A 21,833-nucleotide genomic window follows, 5' to 3' on the forward strand; every position below is an offset into this window, starting at 1 on the left:
GATTTATTTTGACAATTGCTGTTTAAGATAGAAATCAAATTTCACGTCAATAATGGATACATGCATGGAAATCATTTTAAAAATATTTTTTAATTTGTTTCTTTTAGTATTAAATTATGTTATTTAAAAAAAAGATTATTTTATCTTTTAGTTGTTCACGTAAACAATAGAATTTGCATGGACTTTGTTTTTATTTTTTGGTATCATTTCAATATTTTTGCTACTGTCCAAAAGTGACATTAGTTCTAAGAAATTATTAAATGATCCTTAATATGAAATGATGTTGTTTAGAATTAAATAATTCTCGAAATAAATTTTTAAATTAAATCTTACATTTTCTGTTAAAAGCATAGTTAATTAAATTATTATTTTAAATAATCTCTAAGTCTAAAGTTAAGCTACAATTTTTTAAGTGACGTTTCCATCCATGAAGGTTGGAGCGTTACACCAAACCCCTTTTCTTCCGTCTCTTGCACTTTCTTTATATTTAGTCATGTTGTTGATTTGACCGTCGAAGTGCAAACGGTTGTCAAACCTTTTTTTCGATCAGTGGTCTTTGCCTTTTAACTGGGTGTTTCAGTGTACAGGTGATGCTTGCATGGAGAGAATGAGATTGAGATTCTGTTGACACATTATTTGCAGTCAACTAGTATCTTTATGTTATTATTGCTAGCATGTCCTGACACTACTTTCACTACTGCCAGTACACATATCACGTTATCTACATTATCAACATGTTGCTTCACATTAGCAAGAATGTTGTATTAAGCTATGCAAGTAAATGACTTACTATGATGCATAACAGACTTTTTGCATTTATTTTGGAGAAATTTAAACTATTATCATTTCTCTTTATTGTCATTATTTGGAGGGGCAAATGGACCATAAATTTATTTTGTATAAGTATAGTGGATATATTGTATTGTAATACAGGTTAGTTTAGTCGATATTATAGAGGAAATGCTGCCGAAATATTTTTAAACTATATGCGATATTTGTCGAGATAATCCGTAAGCCCTCGTTTATTCAAGCTCATACAAATATTTTTGAGGCAATTCATAAGTCCTCATATATTAGAGCGGTTTATAGTCTTGAGGCAATTTGTAAGCTTTCGCTTATTTATGATCGATGCATATTTTTTAATAGTTCGTAAGTCATCGCTTATTAGAGCTATATATTTGTGAGGCAATATTTAAGACCTCACATACTTGACTACTTACATATCGAAGTTCGACTCGTAAATGAATGTACAACTCAGACTTCGGGGGACTATTGTTACAGTTATAAATTACGTGGCATCGACTATTTAATTGGATTTGACCTATTTATTTAAACAAGATATTTTTGGGCCAAAGATTGGGCTCAACCCACTTAGCACATTTTCACTTCTGATTTATTTCGCAATCAAGGTAGATATTTTAACCCTAGCCACAGACTCTCTCCCGTCTGTTGCAGTCTCTTTATATTTAGTCTAGTCGTTAATTTGATTGTCGAAGTGCACCGGATCTTTTGCTTTCCAACGAGGTGTTCCAATGTGTAGGTGATGCTTACATGGAGAAGACGAGGTAGAGATTTTGTTGACGCATTTTTTAGGGACAACAATTTCATTTTGATCTTTGCAGCAATTAATATTAACAAGATGCTGGAAATTATTATTTATATAGCCCTTATTTGAGTTACATTATATTCCTAAAAATGCATTTTTGAATAGTGTATTGATGTGAAATGTGTGGTTAAATAATAAAGAAAGGTTTTGAATTTATGTGTAATATTTTTTTATTGAAAAATGTGTTATTAAAATGATATCAAATCACTGTTTAAAAATATATTTTTTTGAAAAAATGTGGATCAAATATAGCCATAATAAATAATGTACTAATGTCAATGAATCTCAACTCACAAGTACACTTAAAAGCATGATTGACCATTCATAAGTGAGATATAAATTTTTGATATATCGGGACTTTTTTTTTTTTTTTCCTTTCAAAATGTGTCTGTTACATAACATTTCACTTGGATACTCAATTTAAGCACCTTTTTCGCTCATATTTTAATTAGAGTTAAAATCAAATAATTAATATTAATCCCATTTTTTTTTTTTATGAATGCTATAACTTTTCAACCTCACATTTTTTATTTTTATTTTTTTTATTAAAATCTACTAAAAATATAATTTTAATGCCCACCAAATATCTAGATTATTCCGTCCAAATGTTGTCTTGTCGTGCCCTAATTACCCGCTCATACTCGTATATTCTCTACCGTTAGAAAAATTCCTATATCAAACTCTCGTTAGAATTAGAAAGTTATACAAAAATTCTCTTTTTGATAATCTGTGCAAATTTTCGACATTCGATTTAGCTTGGCGTTTCTGAATTTCGTTTTTCATTGGAAAATTACGACTGGTGTAGAATGGGAGTTCCGGCGTTTTACCGGTGGTTGGCGGAGAAGTATCCTATGGTGGTTGTGGATGTGATAGAGGAAGAGTCGGTGGTTATAGAAGGCGTTAAGATCCCGCTGGATACGAGTAAACCGAATCCGAACAACATTGAGTACGATAATTTGTATCTGGATATGAACAATATTATTCACCCCTGCTTTCACCCAGAAGACCGCGTAAGTTCCTTGTGAATTTTTGGTTTCAGTTCTGGTTTTCTTCGATTTTTTTGGTGAATTAGCTATATCTTCATTTCTAGATTTAATTCCCTTGCCGTTTTGTTTTAGCGGGAAACCACTAGGTGTGGAAATTAAAAACTTAGAAATTGGGGTTTCTTTGACTGGAAATATGCAAATTAAACAGAACTTCGATTTTCGTGTTTCAAGTTTTCTTCTGTTTGAATTTTGAAAAAGTCGGCTATTGTTGTAAGTTATTCATCATAAAAAGAGGGGAAAAAATGATGGTTGTTAGTTGAATTCCATGGAAGTTGTTATTATAGAATTGAAAGGTGTTAAAGGATGATGGGAGAACACTTGATTAGGATATGATGTTTTTATTTAAATTGGTTCGAGAATCTTGGCATGCTATAAATTTCTATTACATCATTCCATGTTCATGCAATTTCTGTGTAACTACCAGATGTATTAGGCTAGTTTCTTTGTTTCTTATTGCCATTAATCTTGAGAATTTGTTTATTTCCACTTGCTTCCATTACAAGTATATAACATTCTATGCACAAGCATCTAGCAATCCTTGTGTGAATGTTTGATTTGGGAAGTCCATCATCTACAATAGGCATCAGGAACTGTGACAGCTGCTGAAGTTTTATTGATTAAATTTCCTGATTTTCAGTGTATTGGCTTAAGCGGATTGCACATTTTATGTTTCTCTAATTGTCAAAATCATAGTTTTATAGTTGAGATTCGTATCTTATATTCACATTGTGAATCATATCACATTGTAAGAAATGCTTTGAAGACACATTCTTACACAATCATTTGAGAAAATAATTTATTCTAAGTAAAAATTGAAGTATCATTTGACTTAAATGATGAGGTGCTCGTATTCATGGCAAGGAACATCAATGGATATACTTTTGAGTATTGAATAATCCAGGTCTTTAGCTTTTTGTCTGATCAGTCACATTCTTTGATGGAGAAGAGAGAATTTTGTCACATCTCTTGAGTTTGAAGTGAAAATGTATAACAGAGAACTCATTGTGAAGAGTTTGTAATTGCTAGTAAAGTATAGCAACTTTTGGACAAAAGATAATTGTTAAAAGAGCTGAATACATTGAAAAACAACACTTAAAATTCAACTTTTAGTCAGTTGGGCCTGACTGCTGATCCACATCTATGCTATAATCAATCACATACCCTAAGATAGTTACTGTAACGATCGAAATTTTTACCTTTGGAGTCATTATACATGTACCGTAAAAGAATACTTTCATAAGCAATGAAAAACATAATACTTTTTGAACATGCGAGGATTTAAATCAATTTTCAAAAAATACAATAAACATCATTAAAATCTTTAACCACTTAAATTATTCTTCATTTTTCAAAATTACAATAATTTAAAATAAAACACTTTCTTAATCATCAAACTTATTGTTAAAAATTCCTAAATTATCTCCTCTTTATTATACCATCAGTGGCCAGTTCCAAACTCTGATACCTCGAACTTCAATTACCTAAAAAGGGAAAAATCATAAATAATGAGATAAAATCCCATTAAGCGAGTCACATAAATCGTAATTTATTTTTAAAATTTAAGAATTCTTAAGTACATAAGGAGACATGGGGATTAGAAATCGAACTTATGTGGCTATAAACTATCTATACATATATAGACACGTAATTATAGTAATACTAGTTTTTAAATCAACCAACTATAATCATATATAACTATACATGTATAGATGTATGTAATTATATTAAATCTGTAATTTGAATAAGTCAATCATAATTATATACAATGATACATATATAAATGGACACAATCGTAGTAAATATTATAATTTTACTCAATCGATCATATTTATACATACATAGACGCAATAATTATATCTATATATGAAATTACACTTGCAGTCCCTTAACTATTGACCGATATGCAATTTGATCCCCCTAACTTTCATCCTCTTGCGCTAAGGCTTTAATTTTCATAATTAAGGAATAGAAAAGATTTTGGGGGTATTATAACATTAGTTTTGCCTTCCCCTATTTCGCAAATTAACTGACCTGATAAAGGATTGTTTGATTTGATTTGATCTGATAATGGATTCTTTATTTATATGTAACTCATTGTAGTACTTCATGTAATTGATTCATTGTTCTCTTGTTAGATGAATATAAAGTTGACCATATTTTCTCATGCAGCCTTCTCCAACCACTTTTGATGAGGTGTTCCAATGCATGTTTGACTATGTAGATAGGCTTTTCGTGATGGTGCGTCCTCGAAAACTACTGTACATGGCTATTGGTGGGTAAAAGATTTAGTAATAATTTCAAAATGCAAGTAGATACTGATGTGTGCACTAACTTCGAACTGGAACTGCATGGCAGATGGCGTTGCACCAAGGGCTAAGATGAATCAACAACGGTCAAGGCGATTCAGAGCAGCCAAGGATGCAGCAGAATCAGTATGCATCCGTCTTATGAATTTCCTATTGACAGAGTTAAAATGGGAGTCGCAAGGTATATAGGGACAGTCTGATGTGGAATATTCCTTTGCAGGCAGCCGAAGAGGACAGGTTACGTGCTGAGTTTGAACGAGAAGGCAGGAATCTTCCACCCAAACAGGAATCACAAGTTTTTGATTCCAACGTCATTACACCCGGAACACCATTTATGGCTGTTCTATCTATTGCTTTGCAATATTACATCCATCTTAGACTAAATAATGATCCTGGATGGAAAAACATTAAGGTATTATCCCTTTCAACTCACTCCAACAGCTGTTACTCCAAATAAATCTGGTTATTGTTTTTTTATCTCGAGGCACAAAAGTGAAATCATCTGTAGCATCTCTAACAATGTACAGAGACTGCATCAATTTATGCAGAATTGAATAAAACTAAATTTCTGTAAATCATCAAAACGGGACTTTCATTTCCTTGAAGGTTATACTTTCTGATGCAAATGTTCCTGGTGAAGGGGAACACAAAATCATGTCATACATCCGCCTTCAACGGAATCTTCCTGGTTATGATCCAAATGTCCGCCATTGTCTGTATGGTTTGGTCAGTGTTCTTGTTGATAACTTCTGTTGATTTTCCCTCTCACGCTCTTAAAAATATTGACTGTTATCTATTCTGACATGACAGGATGCTGATTTGATCATGCTGGCTTTGGCCACCCATGAAGTTCATTTCTCAATACTTAGAGAGGTACATGCTATGCTCTTCATTAAAGGGAAATTGTAACTCAGTACTCAAATTTTTTCTCTGTACTCACATTAATTCAGTAGTCAGAAGCAAACAATGAAGTTCTGTTGAACACTTGTCGTTGAGTGGGGATAGTTGAGCATAGTGTTGTCTTACAATGTGTAGCAGTGCATGATTTTTGTGAAGTGTTAGGTACATTCTACTTATTTTTGGTAAGTTTTGTACCTTCATCTCAATAATGTTTGTTTTCATTAAAATTTGCGACAGGTTGTATTTACTCCTGGGCAACAAGACAAATGTTTTCTATGTGGTCAAATTGGTCACTTTGCTGCAGATTGTGAAGGAAAGGCAAAACGAAAGGCACGGGAGTTTGATGATAAAGTTGATGATGATGTTGTGCCCAAAAAACCATACCAGGTTAGCTTCATATATATACAAAGAAACAGAATTAAAATTAGCTTTTACGTATAAATTCTTCTTAATGCTAACTTGTGCTCATTTTGCAGTTCCTCAACATATGGACTCTTCGAGAATATATAGAATATGAGATGAGGATTCCTAATCTTCCATTTCAGATTGATTTAGAGTGTATTATTGATGATTTCATCTTCATGTGTTTCTTTGTTGGCAATGACTTTTTGCCACATATGCCTACATTGGAGATTCGTGAGGTGTGCTTTAGAGATGCTCTTTTATTTTGGCAATTTGGTAGTGTAATTTCGGTCTCTGTGCTGCAACCTTCAACTCCGAAGTCAATTAATGTATTACATGCATGCTTACTAGACAACATAAATAAGAGATTTTCATTACAGAGCATTAAAGTTTGGAGTTCTCCCTGCTTCTATTTATGTTTTATTATCAATATGAAATGACAAACAAGGATGTGGCGAATGATGAGCACACTAGTGAAATTTAATATGGCAAGCTGTCTGCATGAAGTATTGTGGAAAATAGAATTTTATACCAAATAAACGAGTAGAATTGTTAAGGACGAAATTTCGGCTGAACATGGTGAATAAAGTTTCTGCAGAAAACTAATAGGGAGTGGAGAAGGGGTTCATAGAGATGAGGATGCTGATTTTGCTGAATTTTAACTGGGGTGAAATTCTAAATTTTTATTATAGTCAGTATTACTTGCATAGAAAATAGTGTATTTATTGTAATTAGCGAACACTATATTACTAAGAAGCACGGATACGAATACGAATACGGATACGGATACGTCAATACGACTTTTTTGAAAATCTTAGGATATGCCGATATGTGTTATAAAATTCAACATAAATTTATTAATATTAGAAAACATTAATACAGAAGCATGATAATGAAAATAAATAAAATACCAAAGCACTTTATCTTAATCATTAATTGTAGAAACTTCATTTCCTGCAACATCAACAACAATTTCTTCATTATTATTAAAAATAACAATCTTCAACTTTGGCTCATCTAATGATAAATTAGTGATCCCAGGCAGTCTAACACCTTCAAGATCATCAGAAGAGTTTGCAACAATGTCCCACATTTTGAATTCTTCTTTTGAATAGAGATCTAATTTTTTTTTATTTTTTTTTTTAAATTTTTTATAAAAGACGCAAATTGCAATGAATGAAAACTAATTCTTCAATTTGTTGTAGAGTTATTTTATTCATTCTTGTAAAGTACAAAAGACTATGGCACTAGATGAAGAAGGTTGCACAAGAAGTTTCAAAGAAGTATTTTGTAGTGAAGGTGTATGTTAATTATTAAGTATCGGATACGTATAAAAAATCATACAAAAAAATATAAAATAATTAAAAACTTCGCATGGGATACGTAATTTTTTTTTTAAATTTTTTATAAAAGACGCAAATTGCAATGAATGAAAACTAATTCTTCAATTTGTTGTAGAGTTATTTTATTCATTCTTGTAAAGTACAAAAGACTATGGCACTAGATGAAGAAGGTTGCACAAGAAGTTTCAAAGAAGTATTTTGTAGTGAAGGTGTATGTTAATTATTAAGTATCGGATACGTATAAAAAATCATACAAAAAAATATAAAATAATTAAAAAATTCGCATGGGATACGTATCGGATACGTAAAAAATATAAAAATATATAAAATAATTAAAAAAAAGTATTCGATACGTATCGAAGGGTATCGACGTATTGGATACGTGTACGTAACAAGTTTACAAGTATCTGTGCTTCTTAGCTGTATTATTTATGTTTCACTCGCCTTTATTTTTCATTGTTAATTCTTGATGTGTTTGTACTCTTTCAAATCAGGGTGCAATCAACTTGTTGATGGCTGTTTATAAGAAGGAACTCAGGGTTATGGGTGGGTATTTGTCAGATGGAAGCAAGGTATGTATAGTTTGTCCATGTAGTCATGTTATCACCTATTTTTGTACTTGCATCTGAGTACTTTGCAGACTTGTTCTTATATTGTGTGTGTTGCTTCTCCATTGTTTTGCAGCCAAACATTAGCAGGGTGGAGCACTTTATTCAAGCTGTAGGATCATTTGAAGACAAAATATTTCAGAAAAGGGCTAGATTGCACCAGGTTAGTTCTACCATAATTCCACCTCTTCTCTCTCCCCATCTTTGACTTTGTATTAGTGAAATGCCTTCTTTTACTGCTCTTCCGATATAGTGGTTCCATATCTTTTTGTGAGATTATACTCCTGTTTTGAAATCTGAGTTTGAAGTTTCCGTTGAGGAGTTTTGCAAGGATCACTGTTGAAGCAGCTCTTAATATTATTGCCCCACTTTGTCAATTTTTAATTGCATTTTTCAACATGACATCCAAGGGAGCTACAAGCGTGAAAAATGAAAATAACTGTGGTAGAGGCACTGCCATGTTGATATGTGCAGAAGAAAGAGGGGTGACATAGCTTCTCACTGTGCATTCTTGAATTATATTGCTGCCTTATTAGATTTAGACATAAATATTCGTGATTTTAACATTCCTTCCTATGTGCACCTCTACATTTTTACTGAAGTTTATTTCCATGACCAAATGATTCCTTCTTTCTTAATGGAAAAGCAAATAAACTTTGCAGGAATTTAGTAAGTGTTCATGATTGACTTTTTGATTAATACTTTTGTTTTTTCTGCCCTTTCACTTGCATGGAAGATTTCTCAAGTAGAACAGCAGCAGTACCTAACCTTTTCTTTTCTTGTTGGTTGTAAATTTTGGTGTGGAATGATAGCTGCTTCAGTTACTTTTTATCTATTTAACAATCATTTCGACTATGATTCTAGTTCATTCTTGTAAAGTACAAAAGACTATGGCACTAGATGAAGAAGGTTGCACAAGAAGTTTCAAAGAAGTATTTTGTAGTGAAGGTGTATGTTAATTATTAAGTATCGGATACGTATAAAAAATCATACAAAAAAATATAAAATAATTAAAAAATTCGCATGGGATACGTATCGGATACGTAAAAAATATAAAAATATATAAAATAATTAAAAAAAAGTATTCGATACGTATCGAAGGGTATCGACGTATTGGATACGTGTACGTAACAAGTTTACAAGTATCTGTGCTTCTTAGCTGTATTATTTATGTTTCACTCGCCTTTATTTTTCATTGTTAATTCTTGATGTGTTTGTACTCTTTCAAATCAGGGTGCAATCAACTTGTTGATGGCTGTTTATAAGAAGGAACTCAGGGTTATGGGTGGGTATTTGTCAGATGGAAGCAAGGTATGTATAGTTTGTCCATGTAGTCATGTTATCACCTATTTTTGTACTTGCATCTGAGTACTTTGCAGACTTGTTCTTATATTGTGTGTGTTGCTTCTCCATTGTTTTGCAGCCAAACATTAGCAGGGTGGAGCACTTTATTCAAGCTGTAGGATCATTTGAAGACAAAATATTTCAGAAAAGGGCTAGATTGCACCAGGTTAGTTCTACCATAATTCCACCTCTTCTCTCTCCCCATCTTTGACTTTGTATTAGTGAAATGCCTTCTTTTACTGCTCTTCCGATATAGTGGTTCCATATCTTTTTGTGAGATTATACTCCTGTTTTGAAATCTGAGTTTGAAGTTTCCGTTGAGGAGTTTTGCAAGGATCACTGTTGAAGCAGCTCTTAATATTATTGCCCCACTTTGTCAATTTTTAATTGCATTTTTCAACATGACATCCAAGGGAGCTACAAGCGTGAAAAATGAAAATAACTGTGGTAGAGGCACTGCCATGTTGATATGTGCAGAAGAAAGAGGGGTGACATAGCTTCTCACTGTGCATTCTTGAATTATATTGCTGCCTTATTAGATTTAGACATAAATATTCGTGATTTTAACATTCCTTCCTATGTGCACCTCTACATTTTTACTGAAGTTTATTTCCATGACCAAATGATTCCTTCTTTCTTAATGGAAAAGCAAATAAACTTTGCAGGAATTTAGTAAGTGTTCATGATTGACTTTTTGATTAATACTTTTGTTTTTTCTGCCCTTTCACTTGCATGGAAGATTTCTCAAGTAGAACAGCAGCAGTACCTAACCTTTTCTTTTCTTGTTGGTTGTAAATTTTGGTGTGGAATGATAGCTGCTTCAGTTACTTTTTATCTATTTAACAATCATTTCGACTATGATTCTAGTTTCTGTTTTACAAATCCTCTCCAGTGGATTGAAGGAATTTGCTGCCTTAATTTATAATTAATGTGCTTATCTTATATATATATATCTTCTTTTTTAATTTTTAAGTCTACCAACATGTGATTATTCATGTAAAATGAACCTAAAATAATTATATATGATCCTTTTCTTCTTCTTCTTCTTTTCAGAGACAAGCACAAAGAATTAAGCGTGAATCTCTATCAAAAAGAGGAGATGATACTGAACCTCAAGTTAAAACTCAATCTTTAGTTCCAGTTGCTCGCTTCCATGGTTCTCGTCTTGCTTCTGGTCCTTCACCTTCACCCTATCAACGGAAAGGTTCTTCAACTTCTCTTGGACACAGTCAACTAGGTCTAGTTACCTTAAGTTCATCCACCCTTGAAGTTCAGTGCAAGCAATCTGAAAAATTTGAAAATAAACAAACCAATGCCGGGGCTGGGAAAACGGCCTATGTAGATGCAGGGGCCACTATAGGTGCTGCCATTGTCGAAGCTGAGAATAGTCTTGAATTTGAAGTATGTTTTCCTGCTTCTGGAGAGGCACTTTAATGTAATTCTGATTCTGTTCTTTAAGATTATCTTCAATTGGCCAAATTTATTGGTATAAGGTTTGCCAAAGGGACTTAGGTGCATTTATGACTACGATTAGTGTTATCTTATAAAAAACTATGCATCAGTTGTTTACATCAAAATCCAGTTAAAAGTGGTTTCTTATATATTTTGCTGTTCAGGCATGTGAAAACAAAGAAGAACTGAAAGTGAAGCTTAAGGAGTTACTTCGTGAAAAGTCTGATGCATTTACTTCTGATAATCAAGAGGATGACAAGGTTTAAACTTAACTGTACATTCTCGTTTTTAAGTTATATGAGTTCACAATTAATAAATTATATTTTATGGAGGAACAATGCAGAATATATAGAATGTCATATTTGCACGTTTTGTCTGTTTGTTCTTATTCGTGCTCATGCTCATGCATGTAAAATTCCAACTGTTTGCATGTAGTATAATTTGTTCTCAAATGCCATTATTTATATTCTACCAACCAGTTGTAAGATGCCGACTCTAGTGGTTGTGATATTTGTGGAACGGGAACTTTTGATTTGCTGTAAGTGCTCAGTAAAGATGGCTGTGTATGGATCTAACAAACTTGATAAATGTGTCCCCCCAGCAGAAGATTATTTGTAGGGTTGGGGGTGGATCTATTAACTTCATGTCACGACGCTGCAAAATACTGAATGAACATCTTAGCTTTGAGCAAACTATGAAAAGGAATGTAGTCCAGCTGATTGTGTAACAGTGAATTAGTTTATTTAGGAGGCTGCTTAACAGTACCACGTGACAATTAATTTACATCAATTCCCAGATCTCATCAAGATCATGATGTTTACCTTCACCTATTAATTTGTAACTGAATTATAGATGTACATTTGCAATTTGACAAGGTTTTTGCTTTGGGTATTTATTTAGCTAATGTGTCTTCTGTAGGTCAAATTGGGAGAACCAGGATGGAAAGAAAGGTATTATGAAGACAAATTCTCTGCAAAATCTCCTGAGGAACTCAAAGCAGTACAAAAAGATGTTGTAAGATTTTCAACTTGTCATTTATAATGTTAAAGCATGAAAAATCAAGAAGAGGCTCCATTTTAGAATAGTATAAGTTGCTAGGTTTTTAGAAATCAAGATTAGGTGCAATTAAGATCTTTGGCAGTTTGATGTAGTATCAATTAACAGAGAAAGAAGGAGGGGAGGGAAGAGGAGAACACAGAGACGGGGAAGAGGGGGAGAAGAGAAGGAAAACGGCTGCAAAATCAATTCTTTTAATTCATCAAATTCATCAATCCCAAATAACAATGTAAGATAGGTTTAAATACTGGAAAATAATGTAAACCTAGGGCCAAGCCCAATACACAAGTCCATAAAATTAAAATAACCTAACTTCCAACTAAAATAATTAAAATTGCTAAACTTAATTAAAAATGGATGTCCTCATCACAGTTCATGTGATGTTTTCCATGCTTATCATATCTTATTTCATCATCCACCTTGAAAAGTGGATTTTTTTTAAATTTGTGTAATTTCATTCAACCAAAGAGACGTGAGGTAGAATCTTACTGAAAGCTGGTATGCTTAAGTAAAGATATTCAGTAACTTTTGACTTTAATAGATGTGGCTTATTATGTGTAGCTCTTTTTATTCAATCTATACTTCGGTCATCTATCTGAATCTGATTATACGTAGGTAGCAGCAATGATTCACCAGATATTTGATATCTTTGTAGGTTCTGAAATACACAGAAGGATTATGTTGGGTTATGCACTACTATTATGAAGGGGTTTGTTCCTGGCAATGGTAACATTTTTCTTTCTTCCTTGGTGACATATTCTTTTTATTTTTTAAATAAGGAAATAATGGCCTTTCAGTTTTTGGTTTTATTTTTGATTTATATTAGCTCGTTTTTTTTGCTCTGCGTGTCTGAACTTTTCTGATAAATTTAAAATCTCATTGAAAATATGATGCAGTGCTCTATTTAAATCCACTGCTTAGAAAAATCTTTGGAAGCCTTATATAAGTATTGACTCCCTCAAAAGCTACCCTACTCCTTGCCTCCAAATAGACTAAAAAACACAGTAGCTGCTTTCCGAATTTGTTTTTTACCCAGGTTATCCTGCCACTTCTGACTATATTAAAAGACTTGTGCTTCAATGCCTAGTTGCCATATCTTCAATGCGTATGCATTTTAACTCTAAAGAAAATGCATATGGGTTTTGATTTTCAGTTTTCAATTTAAGAACGATGTTGGTCATTCCAAGTTTCAACTGTCGTCATTATAACCAATTTCCTAGGACGCATAGTTTTCCTTTATAAAACTGTGCTCGTTTGCAGATTAACTTACCATGAAATCAAAAATCACATTTCATTGGCTCGATTCCAATCGAATTAGACTAGCAACCCGCCAAAAATGAACAAACTCGAAGTTATCTGAAATCAAAAACCACATTTCATTGGCTCGAAATTTTCCAAAAAATATTTGGATCATGGAAAATTAAGGCTCTTTTGCCCCCGGCGCGATTTTTGTTTCCAATCAACCTTCAAAATTTCAGCCCATTCCGATACCGTCGCGAAAAATGACGAAATTAAACCGGAGCGATTTTTATTTTCGATCAACCTGTCAAAAGTCATCAAGCTTAAAAGTTTGATATATTGGATTTGGATATTGAAACTCCATTTGGAATGTTAGATAATTTTTCAATTCTCACACTTCTTGTCTCTCCCTCAGTATTAAATCAAAACATGTCTGCATTCTTTTGCTGATGATACAGGCTTGACTGCATCATCTATATTTTGCAGGTTTTATCCTTACCATTATGCACCATTTGCTTCCGACCTTAAAGATCTTGGACATTTAAACATAAGCTTTGAATTAGGGTCTCCATTTAAACCATTCAATCAATTGCTGGGTGTTTTCCCAGCTGCAAGGTTTGACTGGTCTTCTTGTAGTCTGTTTTATAATTACAATTATGTCTGTTGATGTCTCTAACAAGGTTTATTTGCAGTGCCCATGCTCTACCTGATCAATATAGGAAATTGATGACAGATCCAAACTCACCCATTCTTGATTTTTATCCCACGGGTATGACTAACTGTGTTTTTTCCCCTTTTATTTTATATACCACACGATAATGTAGCGAATATGAATATGTTCGATGTACGAGAATGGTTAAGATTATAAATTAGAATACCCAACCAAATGGAGGTGACACCAATTGAGGATGAATGAAGTAAATGGCGACTTAGGGGTTAGTGCATCTCTTGAAGAGACGTAAAGAAAGTCCTCCTTCACAAGTTCTTTGTGTGATTCATTGCAAAGCATTTTATTCATTCGATCTTCCAGCAAATGCTGTGATGAACTATGAACTGAACTGAGTTGCAAAAAAGGATTAATGTTGATGACCCCAAATTTATTGTGAGCGGTGGTTTTTTACTGTTCTTCTGTGAACATGATAAAGTAACTATCTTTTTTGCTTGCTCGCTTTCTTCTCAGATTTTGAAGTGGACATGAATGGTAAACGGTACTCTTGGCAGGTACAGTATTGTGTTTTCCTGAACAGCGATTCATAAATTTTATGTTATATTTGTTTATAATCTTTTGACTTCTAGGGCATTGCCAAATTGCCTTTCATTGATGAAGACCGTCTACTTGCCGAGGTCGCTAAGATTGAGCATACACTTACGGTATAGAGTTTTCTGCAGTCAAAACTTAAATTCTAGGTTATTATGCAGGATGTTTATTTTATTTAACTTCTTCAGGAAGAGGAGGCACGGAGAAACAGTGTGATGTGTAACATGCTTTTTATATCATCATCTCACACTCTATCTCCATATATATTTTCTCTTGATGATCGCTGTAAGCAGCTGGCTTACAAAGGACAAGCTGAGATTAAGGAACAGCTGGATCCAAGATCCAGGTTTGTGTTGCGAGGTTTACATATACTGAACATCTATGATCTTGCTTTTCACATTTATTTTAATTCAACGTCAGCTCTTGGCGTGGTATACATTGTTAGTATCTAAATTCATTTAAATTGTATCCATGTATACCAGACGGACCACGTATACTCGTATTGATTAGTTATGCTAATGGCTTTTAAAGTGGTTTTCAGACTAAATAATAAGTTCGAGCTTGTATAAACTTTTTTTTTCTGATTTTGTTTCTGGCTACTGTAGTGGTGGGATGAACGGCTATATTTCTCTTTGTGCTGGGAATCCTTGCCCTCCAATTTTCAGATCTCCCGTTGAAGGGCAGGAAAACATTACGGACAATCAAGTCATGTAAGCAACTTCTAGACATTCTTGGATCAATTGAAACCATCATGGATGTGATGCTGCTCTTTTTCTGTTCTATCTTCACCTGTTACTGTTAATTATCATTTTCAGATGTGCAATATATAGGCTTCCAGATGCTCATAAGCATATTACTCGACCACCTCCAGGTGTCATCTTCCCCAGGAAGGTAACTTAAGACGATTCAGTCTTGATTTCAAATTTCATTATCACTATATCTGGAGGATGTTATTTAATATGGGTAAAAAACATTGTTAGTCACATTGCTGATAAAGAAATTTTGTGTTAGTCACCTAACTTTGTTCTGTTCAGTAGCTGTCACTAAATTTTGGCTTTTTCTTTGAGTTTGGAAACTCTGTTCAATTCTATTAGTTTTTCTAACAGAATGTCTGATGTTGAAGATCTCTACATTGACGCCGTGTCAATTTGTCGTCTGGCACGTTGGACATTCTGTTAAAAAGACCAATGGATTTCAACTCAGTGTCAAACAAATATAAAACGTGAACTCCAGTGACCAATTTGAAATAAAATAAAGTTTGGCGAATAACATGAAACTTCCTCTTAAGTTGAGTGAGTCATAATATTTTTAGCCATATTTAGTTTGTACACATTTCATGTTTTACGATATTTCCATAAGAAGTTGTTTTGTGTCTTCTTTTATGGAATGTCTGTTCACCTCTTGTTGACTTCATATTTTCACCTTTCAAAATATTGCTATCAGGCACCTGCTTTCTTAAAAATCAAAGCTGTAACTGTTGTAGACTGTACTGTTATTTTCTTTATTTTGCGAGAGTACATTGTTTTGAACTCTTGACAAAGTAGAGTCGAAGAGAGCAATCCACGAAACATTTTAACACTGGGTTGCTGGACTTGTCCTATGTTGGTTTTTTACATCCTAACCTCACTAGTGAATTTCCCGTCTCATTCTATTATTAATCTGCTGGTCATCAGATAAACTTCAGATAGTCATCATGAGATATAATTATGCCCCTGAATATTACCTTTGTTTTTTTGAGTTAATTGAGAACACAAACCTTGAAGGGGGGAGGGAGGGGGGGAGAGAGAGAGAGAGAGTTAACATTTAACTTGGATATATTATTCCAATGAAACATTTCCTCCCCTTCCTCTCGTTCTGGCAATATACTGCCTTTCGGCTCTTTTCTACTTCTCAATTGATTCTTTTTCAATGAACTAAATTGACTAAGGGTCCGTTTGGCAACTGTTCTTAGCAGAGTTTGTTTTGAAGAGAGTTATTGAAAAGTTGTTGACCAGGTTATAAATTCATAAAGTGCTACGAACATTAAATTCATTGTTCGACAGGGTAATTATAAAATTGCTTTTGTTATGACTTGTGCATATGCTACATATTTATTTGACTAGATTTCAATTATTTATTATGTATCTCACATCTTTTTTCACAAATAATATCTATTTTATATTCTATAAAATCTAGTACAAATTAATATTTAATAAAGATATCTTGGTATAATTATTTTAGTATGAATGATTTAATTTACTTGTTGAAAGTATAAACACTGTAATACCTATAAATATTTAACATCATTATGTCTACTTTATTTGTCCAAGTATAAACGATGTGTAATTTGTTAACGTTTACTTAGCTCTTGTTTGTTTCTCATTTTTAAGTAAGAATGCATTTTGAAATAGTTAATTGGTGAAGACTGTTTGGTTAAGAAATAAGAAAAAAATTTAGTTTTACGTGTAATATTATTCTATTGAAAAATGTGAGGTTGAAAAGAAGAGAGAGAAAAGTTTATTTTGAGAAAAATGGATTTCAAAGAAGGGCTTAGAAAGATTATTTTGGTTAATGTATTGATGTGTAGGAAAATTTAGATGTATTTAGTTTTAATTAATTAATAAGGACGATTTTGCCAATTAAATGTTGCATTAAATGCAGATTTTAACTTCAGGCAAAAGTTGAGTTAGCTTTTCACGGAAGCTCAAACTTTGAACTCCTCGAAGACTGCTTAAAAAGCTATTTTTTTAGTCAATAGGCACTTGATGCCTTTAACTAAACATCCATAAATTTAACCAAAAGTACTTTTGCGTTTCAAGTACCTTTGAGCTTCGAAAAAGCCCTATGAAACACGCTTTTTATTTTTATTTTTTTCCTAAACTTCAAACTGTGCCATGGAGGACTTGAAATTCTGCAATGGTTAACAGTGTTTTTAGTTCAACACATTATGATTACTTTAGTTATCACCTAGCTAGAAAATGACACCAAATATTTTGCCATTTTTTAATAGCATTTTTCTGTTATAGTTCGCTTGATTCCATGGTGGTGCCAGTGAGTGATATGTAAATGGTGTAGTTTGTTTGATAGGTGGAGTTTGTATGGAAATTATGCACGAAACAGCTAATATTTATACCTTGATTTCTTTTTCCGACTGCATAATACTCGTCAGTTTTTCTTTTCATTTTTGGTCTGGTTTAAAGTTAGTAGTGTCATACAATTTTAGTTTGACTATCTCACGTGATTTGTTAAAATGATATTTATGGTGTAGCCTCATTTTATCCGTTCTCCATCTTTAACTTTCTACCATGTTATATACAGACTGTGACAATAGGTGATCTAAAACCAGAGCCTGTACTTTGGCATGAGGACTCTAGGAGGAGGCCGATGGAAAATGGAAGGTTTGTTGATTTGATCAAAGACTTGGTTCCTGCACAGTGCTTCTAGATTATTTGAAAGGATCAATCAGTCAAGGAATTTTCTTTGCAGGCATAATCATAATAGTAATGGAGCCATTTCTGGCCGGCATCTTGGGGAATCTGCACATCGACTTGTTGCTAATAGTTTGCAGGTAAGGGCAGATAGGAATGGTCATTACGATCAAATGTATGCCATGCATCAGCCTCATACCAGTGCTTATGACCGGCACTATCAGCCGTACCATCAAAATCCATACTCTCGTGAGGAACGGGTAAAGATGCAAGGTACTTCTGGCTATTCTCCCTTGAATGCTGGAGATCATCAAAGGTCGTCAATCTCCACTTCTTATAGACAATCGTATGCTTCTCCCCATAATAATGCTCAGAATAGACATAATTATCCTTGTAATGAGTGGAGTGGAAGGTCTGTCCGCCCTCAAGGTCGGGATTATCATCCCCGACATGGATACTACCATCAGGGTATGCAACAAAATAGTGGACATGGTTACACTTCACATCCTCCTTTGGATATGGGTCGAGCTCCGTTTCCTGCCGCCCCCCCCCCCCCCGGGCCAACTTCCGATGAAAAATATTGCAGACGAGCTTTCATTGAAAAAGTATTTGATTCTTCTGCAGAGTTGTGTTAAATTTTATTTAATCTTGTACCAGTTTATAAAATTACAATGATTTTGCTGTGAGTTTGCCTTCAGTTATGGTGCTTTGCTCCCAGTCTCAATGATTTTTCACCCTTTTTATTTTTTATTTTTTTGCCTGGAAGACAGTTTGGGATTTAGATCATGTTTGGATTTTTGTCAAATATGATTTTCAAAGGTACTTTCTAGTTTTCTAATTAAATCTAAACTTTCCAGCTTATGAGCATATTTGCTTGTTGCTCAATGGATTTTCAACTTCCTATATGGTCGAATTGTTGTTTATATTGGTCCAGCTAATAGGATCCTTGCATTATTGAAAAAATTGCTTCACAGTTTTGGTTGTGCACTGTAAATACGTTATAATAGTTTGAATTTTTGGTCTTCGGGGGACTCGTTGCTGTGATCATTTTTTTTCCCCACTTTCTATGCTATGGGGAAGTATTATTGAAAGACTACCTTGTCTGAAAATCTGAGACTATTAGAGACCATAAAATTTGATTTGTCTTGAGGTTGTTATTTGCTCGAGCCCCTATTTTTCGAGATAATAGATTTTGTAATAGTGATTTATTTTTTATTTTTTATTTTTTTGTGGTTAAAATCAAGTCTATCGGGAACGGATGTGGTGGTAACCCCGTAGCTTTGTCTAGATCGCTTGAGGCCAGGAAAGCTTCTGTTCTTATGAAACTAGAGGCAACAAAAAAGAGGTCTAACCATAGAAGTGTCAATTCGAGGTAGTTTCAAATATTCTTCAATTAAAGTAGGAAAAAGGTTTGAGATTATGTACGAAATTATTTTATTGAGAGAATGTGAGTGAAAATGAGTTCTAAAGAAATGAGTTTTGCAAGAGCAGGATCAAACGAGGGTTAGTTTTCTTTCATCTATCTTTTCGGTTTCAAATTAATTATTGTACCTCTTGTTTCAATATAAGCATCGTCTTCTACACTTGCAGAAACATTGATGGGTTGATATAAATTATGATTTTCATGATTTTTAATATCCGATTGACCAATATCGAGTCTTTTAATATTTTTGCTTCTATCAAAATTACTATATAAGTATAGCTAAAGATCAAGAGTTAAGTATCTCGCATGGGGAGATTGCGAGTGAGAGGTGGTGCTTATGCATGGGTTGGGATAAAATTCTTTTTTGCTCAAGATCCAATGAATGTGCATACTTTCAAAGTTTTCAACAAGACGATATAATGTTTTGTAGGGAAAATTGTAGTGTGTTTTAGCCCTCATTTGGCTTCTATTAATTTTCATTAAATTTTTCTCTTTCCTATTTTTAACCACACAATCTTTCATAAAATAATATTAAACGTAAATCGAAAATTTTTACCTATTTTTCAGCCATTCTATTTTGAAAGAAATATTATTTTACCCATTTTCATTTTCACAAAATGGAGGCTTGATCTTTTCAAAAAATACAAATGAATCTACAACCTTGTACAATCCCTTACCTTTGTGTGAATTCATTCTACAGTTTCACACTCGAGATGCATTTAAAAAAAATTAGAAACTATTTAACTAATATGTTTGGGAAAAAAATGGGAAAGGCATTTTAAAAATGAAAATATTTAGAAGAAATATTCATCTTCCCAGACCTTCCCAAACACAGTGTTTGCCCCCCATCCTATAACCCATGTTGATGACTACTATGTAGGTTATCGGCTGTGGTGGGTTGATGATGACAGTAAGAAGTGAGATTGAGTTGGGTGGTGTTGGTTCTTGGGAAAAATTCATAACTATAAATATTTCAGAATACAATTTCAAAAATAACTAACTTGTAAAAAAAAATTTAAAAATCAGGTGGTCAAAAAAATTAGGTGATCACATTTAGTTAAACAGGTCATGGTCAAAACAAAACATAATTTATGATCACGATCACATACTAGACACAAATAACACCTTAAGCCAATCAATCGAATATTAATTAATACATAATTAATCGAACACTACTTGCACACAGTTCTTCTACTTATCTCTATGGAGAAATACGATCGGTAGGGATTAATTCAAACACTTCCGATAAAATAAGAACAGCCTCAAAGTCATAATCAATGAGATACGATCTATGGGTCACAGTCTCATATTTAGTCGCAAGTCACACGTTTTATAAGTCATAAATCAATCATTAATCAAAAAATACCCAATGATGGGCCACGGACAACTATTCACCCACACAGTCCAACCACACGTCACCCCTTCTCTCTCATTCTTCCCCTGTTTTACGGCACCACTAATTTTCTTCTCACCATACCCTGCCCCACTACCACCCTCGCCGGCAACCACAGAAAAGCCAGATGTACAACCATTGCTGGCAACCATAGAAAGACAGATCTACACTCACATCACAACACCCACCTCATTGCGACAACGACAACGTTAATTTTTATTTGTATGTGTATGGATGTAAATAAGTAGTAAAGTGAAAAAGAGTCTAATTTTGATTCCCCGAGGAATTAGCATTTAGTCGAGTTCTTAATTAAATCTAACTCTAATCAAATATAAAATTACAATAGATTGATGAGGTAGTGATAATCAACAACCTAAACTAATTAACTAGCCTAACTATGTGGTAGAAAGACTTAATGATTAATTGATTGGTATTGATAGCACTAAGATCTCGTGTCCTCCTCTATTCATCCACTTTAATATTAATTTCACAATTTGACAACAATTATATGATATGAAGATCAACGTTCACTCATGTTCAATAGTCCCTCCCAAGATCAATCAAACCTATTTCTAAGCACGACCCGATAAATATTCCTACCCTGAAATAATACGAAGCAATAAAAATAAATAGATAAAAATACAAGGATGTCGATTGAATCATACAAGAGTTAGAATATCTATTTAACCTTACAATTAATGTTATCACATGCTATCATACATTAATTCAATTAATGGCCAATTAATTAAATGTATTAAGAACATAACAAACATTCAAAATCAAACAATTGCCTTAATGTCAAAATTATATACTTAATACCAAAATATCAAAATATGGAGTTCAACGTTATCCTACCATCTAAACAACTAGCCAAATATCATAATATTACAAGAACCTAATATGAATAAACACAACGTCACCTGAAACTTAGGATTTGTGAAAAAAGATTAAAAGACTCTTGAATCTAGACTTTCTTCAATGGTTCTTGAATCTTTCTTTGACGTCTTCTTTTTCTTCAATAATTCCAAGCAAAGATTTAGAAATATGTAG

At 33.3% G+C, this 21,833-nt stretch overlaps 1 protein-coding gene across 1 annotated transcript; it reads left to right on the forward strand.

The window, feature by feature from the left end:
• Positions 1-2,219: 2,219 nt before the first annotated feature.
• LOC111394153 (5'-3' exoribonuclease 3) lies at positions 2,220-18,602 on the forward strand. Its single transcript, XM_023019923.1, has 23 exons — positions 2,220-2,616; positions 4,822-4,924; positions 5,008-5,084; positions 5,179-5,370; positions 5,565-5,684; positions 5,769-5,831; positions 6,096-6,245; positions 6,335-6,499; positions 8,098-8,175; positions 8,288-8,374; positions 10,609-10,956; positions 11,172-11,267; positions 11,926-12,021; positions 12,719-12,789; positions 13,789-13,917; positions 13,995-14,071; positions 14,483-14,523; positions 14,599-14,673; positions 14,749-14,906; positions 15,166-15,270; positions 15,376-15,451; positions 17,858-17,937; positions 18,026-18,602. Exons 1-23 carry the CDS (start codon positions 2,413-2,415, stop codon positions 18,600-18,602), a joined length of 3,168 nt encoding a protein of 1,055 aa, XP_022875691.1. The 5' UTR covers positions 2,220-2,412.
• The last annotated feature ends 3,231 nt before the right edge of the window (positions 18,603-21,833 follow it).

The sequence above is a fragment of the Olea europaea genome, chromosome 5 (assembly GCF_002742605.1).
Source record: "Olea europaea var. sylvestris chromosome 5, O_europaea_v1, whole genome shotgun sequence".
Lineage (NCBI taxonomy): Eukaryota > Viridiplantae > Streptophyta > Magnoliopsida > Lamiales > Oleaceae > Olea > Olea europaea.

Coding starts and splice junctions, on each gene's coding strand:
- LOC111394153 (XM_023019923.1), top strand. CDS start 2,413: ATGGGAGTTCCGGCGTTTTACCGGTGGTTGGCGGAGAAGTATCCTATG. Junction 2,617..4,821: donor GCTTTCACCCAGAAGACCGC/GTAAGTTCCTTG, acceptor TTTCTCATGCAG/CCTTCTCCAACCACTTTTGA. Junction 5,085..5,178: donor CCAAGGATGCAGCAGAATCA/GTATGCATCCGT, acceptor ATTCCTTTGCAG/GCAGCCGAAGAGGACAGGTT.